General features: G+C 33.7%; 1 protein-coding gene across 1 annotated transcript in view; it reads left to right on the forward strand.

Moving 5' to 3' along the window:
* The window catches only part of TUBE1 (tubulin epsilon 1), a 19576-nt gene that overhangs the window by 8750 nt on the left and 2868 nt on the right, over positions 1-7958 (forward strand). Inside the window, exons 6-9 of the mRNA XM_007118165.4 lie at positions 1353-1474; positions 4302-4489; positions 4704-4879; positions 5707-5847. Coding sequence (XP_007118227.1) covers positions 1353-1474; positions 4302-4489; positions 4704-4879; positions 5707-5847 — 627 coding nt within the window. The remainder of the gene's footprint in view (positions 1-1352; positions 1475-4301; positions 4490-4703; positions 4880-5706; positions 5848-7958) is intronic.

Genomic DNA, 7958 nt, shown 5'->3' on the forward strand with positions numbered 1-7958 from the left:
TTTTTTTCTGTACGCGGGCCTCTCACTGTTGTGGCCTCTCCCGTTGCGGAGCACCGGCTCCGGACGCGCAGGCTCAGCAGCCATGGCTCACGGGCCCAGCCGCTCCACGGCATGTGGGATCTTCCCGGACTGGGGCACGAACCCATGTCCCCTGCATCAGCAGGCGGACTCTCAACCACTGCGCCACCAGGGAAGCCCCATATTTTTAGTTTTTAAGGAACCTCCATACTGTTCTCCATAGTGGCTGTATCAATTTAAAAGTTGTAAGTATTTTTATAAACTGTTCTCTTACCTATAGTATTTGACTCTGACAAAGTTTTCCCATCAGTCAGATTTAATAGAATTGATAGAGATGCAAGCCAGACCAGTGTCCCAGCATTCAAGGTCAGTCTGAGGCTATATTTGGCCCTTAAATATATAATGGTCTCTTCTCCTTAATGGGAAAAAAGCTCCAACAGTGATCATTTTAAAATTTACATTGACACTGGTTTTGCTGTTTTTTAAAAAGTAAGTAGGTTCTTGTTTGCCAATCTAATATTTGTTATTTAAATTATTTGCCGTTAGTCCCTCAGGTTTATAATGTGTAATATTGTGTAATTTTACTAAAGCATGAATTTCAGTCTTGTGTTCTGGGAGACTTATTTGGGAAGAACCAGTCACTAAATAAGTGAGTCCACCTAACCATCCAACCAGCTTTCTCTAATTGTCATATAACTTATTCTGTAACTTTTGAGTTACACATGACTACATGTTGTGTGGAAATCGTTCTTACATTTCAGTTCATCATAATAATACTTGCAAATGTGGGCAACCAAAAAGGCTTGCAGAGCCTCATGAATATCAGTTTTCTATTGTGTGGCATTTCATCTAGTAATAACATGATATGACCAATATTTTTTTCATGTTTTAAACCAAAGTAAGTCAATTTAAAATTTTTTATTTTTATGTCTTTCTAGTTGACCACATTCTGCTTTTTAATACATAAAAGACAGTGCAATCAGTTTACTTTCAATGAAGATGAGAAAAAACTATGTAACTAAAAACTTGTTTTGTTGTAATTATACCTTAAGAGCAGATAAATTTTAAAAACCATAGTTTAATATCCATTGGTAATGAACTATTTTATCAGGATATTTGAGGATTATAGGTATATATATTTGTTAAATTATCTTCCTATATCCTTGAGATATCATAATATGATTTCTTGATGTTAAACAGGAATGGAATTTACTTACTACAGTAAAAATACTTTTTCAAGCTTATCTATAGTCTTTTCATTTAGTTCAGAAATAATAAAATCTTGAAATAATAAATGCAAGGATGTTTTTTTTAATCTGTATTCTTTTTTCCAGGGCTGTGGGTCACAAAGTGTTTGGCAGTCTTTATCAGGAACAGATTTTAGAGAAACTCAGAAAGTCAGCAGAGCACTGTGATTGTTTGCAGTGTTTTTTTATAATACATTCCATGGGAGGAGGTAAAATTATTTATTCATTTGTCTATAACAATGTGAAAATGCAAGTGAGAATTCATTTTGCCAACATAAGTCTTGTTTGCAGACCTTTGCTTAATAAATATAGAACTATTAAGAATTAAGAGTATGTTTATGAATGTATGTACATAACAGCTTTTTATCTTAAATTTTTGTCAAATTGTGTCACTATGACCATTTTATAAAATTTAAACCCTTTTAAAGAGTCAGTAGAACTGAATCTGAAAAAATTTTTTCTTTTAGTAGAAAGTAGATTGCAGTATAAGCTTTTTGGGAATGCTGCCTTTCTCCTACGAGCTTGCTTGTGCAGTTTCATATGCTGACTAGAACTAAGTATTTGTGGCATAGTCATAGATACGTTTGCAAAAGAATATCAGTACCCTTTCTTTAACCACCTTCAATCCTTTCTTGTGTCCAGTAAGAGAAATAAGTAAAAGAAATCCTCTTAGTCAACTCCCTTAAATCATTCCTTACATGGTAATTAATCACCTTGACCTAGAATAAATGATCTGCATTGCTTTCTTTCCCAGGGAAGCGTGTACCTTGCAAGTGAAGTATTTTGCTCCCCTGTTCCATGAAGTAGAGACAGATCATAATTTGATAATTTCAAAAGAGAATTAGCCTATTTTAAAAGAAAAATTTGCCATGCTTTTTTCCTCCAAGCTGAGATTAAGATTTTTATATTCAGGTTATGTACAGTTGACTTTCTTATACATATCTGTTATTCAGTATGATAGCATTTGAAAATTAAAGTTAAAATTGCTGTGTAACCATGCCTTTAGAAGACCATCGTAATCATTAAATTAAGAAACTAATTTTCTTTATACTGGTATAATTAACCTGCAGATTTTGAGTAAGTTTTTGAAAAAACCCAATTTGATTTATAGTTCATTATGGTGCTTTTTTTATATCCCTCTATTACTCAGAATCTCAGTAGACTGTACTTTATTCGTAATTCACTGAAAATGGCAAAAATACTTTAAATAATATTGAAGGCTAAAAATGAAGTCATTTCCCACATCTAATCCCTAATCTCTCTCCTCACAGATAATCAAGTTTGCCAGTGTCTGTCCTTCCAGATATTTCCTGTGCCCATTGTGTGTGTTTTTACATAAACAAGATCATGAAATACATACTACCCTGTAATGTTTTCACTTTAAATCTTTCCTGAACATCTTTCATCAGCTCTGTCCAATTATGAGAATATGTAATAATTTTTAAAGTCAGTTCCTCATTGATGGATGTCAAGTTATTAATGGTTTTTAGCTACTACATAAAATCCCCAACGAACATCTGGTACCTACATCTTTGTTCATTTGTGCCACAATAGCTGTAGGCAATATTCCTAGAAAGGAAGGTGGAACCAAAGAATATGTACATTTTAAGTTTTGGTTGATATTACTAAATAACCTTCCTACATTATTGCATCAATCCGTATGATTAGCAGCAATTTATAAGAGCTTATTTCCCCACACTGTCACCAACACTGAGTATTATGAGACATAAATCTAATACAATATGTTCAAAATTATATTGTTTAAATTTGCATTTTTTAATTAGAGAAAAGGTTGAGCATCTTTACATCTATTTGCCATTTGATTTATTTTGAGTTACAATTTATATCCTTTGCTCATTTTTCCATTGCATTATTCATATTTTTTTGTTGTTGATTTGTGACCCTTTTTATTAAAAAAATTTAGTCCTCCATCATGTTTGAAGATTTTTTTCTTAGTTTGCCTTTTTATTTTGTTTGTTTTTATATATACATATATATAGAGAGAGGGGAGTTTTATTTTTAATGGAATCAAAACTATCTTCTATAATGGCTCTGGTTTTTTATAATGCTTAGAAAGTCCTCATTAAAGATTAACCCAAAAAATCTCCCTCACTTTCATCTAATGTTTTTAACATCATAGCCTTTTAATATTTATCCAAATGGGGTTAGAGCATTATCAGCTTTTAAACTTTTTCTCATCAGGACAGCAAGAAATACGTTTTACATTACAGACCAACACACACACAAACATACACAAACTAAAACAAAAGATTATTTAGGCATACTATATGTGACATATTAATATTTCTCCGTTTCATTTAAGAAAAGAAAATACTGGTCCTAACCTTATAAATTAGTTTCATAGCCCACTGATGGTTCACAAGCCATAGTTTGAAAAGCACCAGGGTAAAGGATTCCAGTTTTCTCTCTTTAAGTTCTTAAAAATATCTGAATTTATATATGTAACTCTGTGTGTCAGAAAATTACCTTAATGAAATTCTTAGAGTTTCTGCTTTTAGATAGATAGTAAAAAAAAGTTTCCTCTATGAAACTTTTGTAAATTCAAGTTGGTCATGCTTAACTTTAAATTTTAACTCAGCATTTAAGTTGCTTAATGTCATGAGAGTGTTCATCGTTAAGATTATATAGGTGTTACACTAAAGATGTCAAGATAGTTTGTTTTTTCTTAAGTTGCTTAACATCAAGTGTAGACTAAATACTGTCTTAGTTGCATTTTTTACTCTTCAGTCAGTTCTTTTGACATCATAGAGATATAACTTAAATGTAAAAAAGTGTAAAATATAGAAAGGCCTCTCATCATCACAGTCAGACCCAGAGGTTGAATTCATGACTTTAAGTCTCACTACCTATATTGTCTTCATTTCTTTATCTGAAATTAATTAGTTAATATTATAATCACAGGAATAAGTTGAAAATTGTATGTCTTTAATAAATAGGTTTTTACCACAAAAACACAGAATTCCATTATATTCTGAACCATTTATGCTGTTTTCTTTTTGAAATCTTAATCTTCAGGAACAGGATCTGGACTTGGCACATTTCTTTTAAAGGTGCTTGAAGATGAATTCCCAGAAGTATACAGATTCGTGACTTCAGTTTATCCTTCTGGTGAAGATGATGTCATAACCTCGCCTTATAATAGCATCTTGGCAATGAAGGAACTTAACGAGCATGCAGACTGTGTATTGCCCATTGACAACCAAGTAAGAAATGGCATTGTAATTTATGGACATATTATGTATACATTCAGTCCTGTGTTATGCTTATGTGTGTACGTGAAACAGTCTCTTCACTTTTCAGCCTTCCCATCTAAGAGAAAAAATAAGTTTAAATTGCTTTTTTTTGTCTTTCTTCCTGGTAGAATGTCATCTATGTCCTCTCTTAATAGCTTCTCTCCCAATATTTTTCCCTTAAAAGTCTTTATTTGACATCATTAGCAAAATTGACCTCATGGTGAATTCTGGAAAGTTGGGTACAGCTATAAAGCCAATGAGTCTGGTTACTTCAAGTGCTGGAGCTTTTAAAAAGCAACAGGAGAAACCATTTGATGCAATGAACAACATTGTGGCAAATTTGCTGCTCAACCTAACAAGGTAATCCTGTTGACAGTGTACTTAAGGGCAGTTTAAAAACTTCACTTGCTTTTGATAATGTTTTGCAGTAGCATTTTTTAGTTATTCTGAGTTGTAGAAGCTTTTTTAAAAACTTTTTTTAAAATAAAAATTTTAGTTTGTCTAGTGTTTTCAGATCTTGGAGTGATAGACCAGAATTTTATTTTCTGACTCCAGAGCAGCATTTTATTTTCCCCAGGTACGTTCCATGGAATATTAACAGATGTTAAATGGTAAAGGGTTTTGAAGGAGATACACTTGAGAAACACTTGGTTAGACAAAAACAAACTTGGTTGTTGTTTTTTTTGTTTTTTTTTTTTGCTGCGAAATGTCTTAACCTTTTAAACCAGCTAATCTATACCTCTTTATTAGCTGGTCCAAAATATTTCTTCGACTTTGATCTAAAAAATTGCTTTGGCATTATTATATTCCAAATTGTAGAGCATGTAAGCAAATCCCAGGGGAATTTAGTAAGATTTATAGAATAATTAAATAACTATTGAACTGTGTGTATTTAATTCAATCTAAAGTCTGTTTTAAGTAAGATTTTTATGTAGGTAATTAGCAACTGTAGTAGAGTGGTTACACTTCAGATAATCCTGAAATAAGAATTGCTGTAGATGTTATGTTATATTTTAATTATCTTTATACACGATGTTCATGATACTAAATTTCACTAATACAGAAAAAAAAAGAGCATATATTCTCTACTTAAGTACAGCGTACGAAAGGATGTAGGAAAGTGCCTGCTGACTAAATCAAGCTACATTAAGTTAAATATTTTTCATGCTTTAATGTTAATCTTTTAGCTCTGCAAGGTTTGAAGGATCCCTTAATATGGACCTTAATGAAATCAGCATGAATTTAGTTCCTTTTCCTCAACTGCATTATCTTGTGTCAAGCCTAACACCTCTGTATACACTGGCAGATGTTAACATTCCTTCTCGAAGGTAAGATGTGGTAACTTTATTCCAATTACTTGGGGCTCAAATTATTTTAAAAACAAACACATTTTTAAGAGAAAAGTTTATAATAACTAGTTATTTCTTCATACCATTTTCTTTGTGAGAATTATATAAAATACAGGTCATGACAGCCATTTTTCCATTAAGTGAATGCTTCCTTGTTTAGAAGTCATTGTTTAAAAATGTCAGTATTAAACTATTTGAAATTAAATCTAATAACTAAATTTTTAAGCTTATGAAAATTAATAAAGATATAATTTTTATTGAAAAAGATTTAAAGGCTTTGAAGTCTCATGTACTTAAATACAATGCTAATTCTATCATTTACTAGCTACAGAACCTTGGGCAGGTGACGAACTTTTAGTTTTTCTCATCTTTAAAAATGACAGTCAGAGTACCTACCTCATAAGCTTGTTGGTATATTAAATAAGAGTATCTTTTAAAGCTCTTACCACAGTCTAGCACCATAGAGGGTTTACAGATATTACTCTATTATAGCTATTATGTATCACTTCCAGAACACCTTGTTTTTTTTTGTTTGTTTTTTTTTTTGGTATGCGGGCCTCCCTCTGCTGTGGCCTCTCCCGTTGCGGGGCACAGGCTCCGGACGCGCAGGCCCAGCAGCCATGGCTCACGGGCCCAGCCGCTCCGCGGCATGTGGGATCCTCCCAGACCGGGGCGCGAACCCGGTTCCCCTGCATCGGCAGGCGGACGCGCAACCACTGCGCCACCAGGGAAGCCCCAGAACACCTTGTTTTATAACTGTGTCATTTTTAAGCATAAAACTTACATCAGTTTACTTAACAAAAATGTAGTTGAAACATACTCTTAGCATATACAGTGATGATGAGCTTGAAAAGGTCACACTGACATTCACAGTTGACTGAGGGAAAAGGTCTTGTCAAACTTTGCTAGAGGAAATTATGTAAATGATAAAAACTAGATTACAGATCTTTTTAATAGTTTAAATTTTGGCAACATAATTCTATACTGTGGGAATGTCACAGTAATACTGATTAACTTTTATTTGAGCAAGTAACAAATAACTGACTATGCCAACTAATAGGTGCGGTCTCTTTGTGGGATGCTTATAAGCTTAACAAGTTAAGCAACTTGCATAGTTTATTGAACATGGGAATCAATCATTAAATGTTTGCTTTTATTATCAGCCCAGCATATTAAAAATGAGTATATTTAATAAAAGGTACGCCTTTAATGTGGACACATAGAATGTAAATTGGTGCTAAGCTATTTATTGTTCAGTAGTGATTATCCAGACATTTAAAGTTACTCCTTAAAAAAATAGACTTGTAATTTCTAATTAAGTTCAGCATAATCCTGCTTGGTGGGTGGGTGGATGGGTGTGTGTGTGTGTGTGTGTGTGTGTACACACATTTTTTTTTCTTTTTGGTTGTGCCGGGTGTGTGTGTGTGTGTATACACATTTTTTTTCTTTTTGGTTGTGCCAGGCCTTACTTGTGGCAGGTGGGCTCCTTAGTTGCAGCTTACCAGCTCCTTAGTTGTGGCATGCGAACTCTTAGTTGCAGCATGCATATGGCTTTTAGTTCCCCGAGCAGGGATTGAACCCAGGCCCCCTGCAATGGAAGCGCAGAGTCTTAAGCACGGTGCCACCAGGGAAGTCCCGTGCTTGGTATATTTTGATAAAAATAATACAGTGTTAACATTTAAAATTTTTATTTATATATTTATAGCTTGTTGCAGGTTTGTTTTTAATTAAAATGTGTTAGTGGAAAATCTGTAAGGAACCTTAAGAATGTTAGACTCTTAAGGAACTTATCACAGTGTTCTTTCTAGCTTTGTGGGTTTTTTCCTTTTTTTTTTCTTTTGCTTCTACTGTACTATAGGTATTTCAAAGGCTGCCATATCCACATATGGACACGTTTATCCTTGAGCAAATAATAAATTGTTTTTAAATTGTACTATTAAAAGGCATAGTTTTAAAACTTTTTTTTTTTTTTTTCGGTACGCGGGCCTCTCACTGTTGTGGTCTCTCCCGTTGCGGAGCACAGGCTCCGGACGCGCAGGCTCAGCGGCCATGGCTCACGGGCCCAGCCGCTCCGCGGCATGTGGGATCTT

Source organism: Physeter macrocephalus, chromosome 10 (genome assembly GCF_002837175.3).
Source record: "Physeter macrocephalus isolate SW-GA chromosome 10, ASM283717v5, whole genome shotgun sequence".
In the NCBI taxonomy this organism is placed as follows: Eukaryota; Metazoa; Chordata; class Mammalia; order Artiodactyla; family Physeteridae; genus Physeter; species Physeter macrocephalus.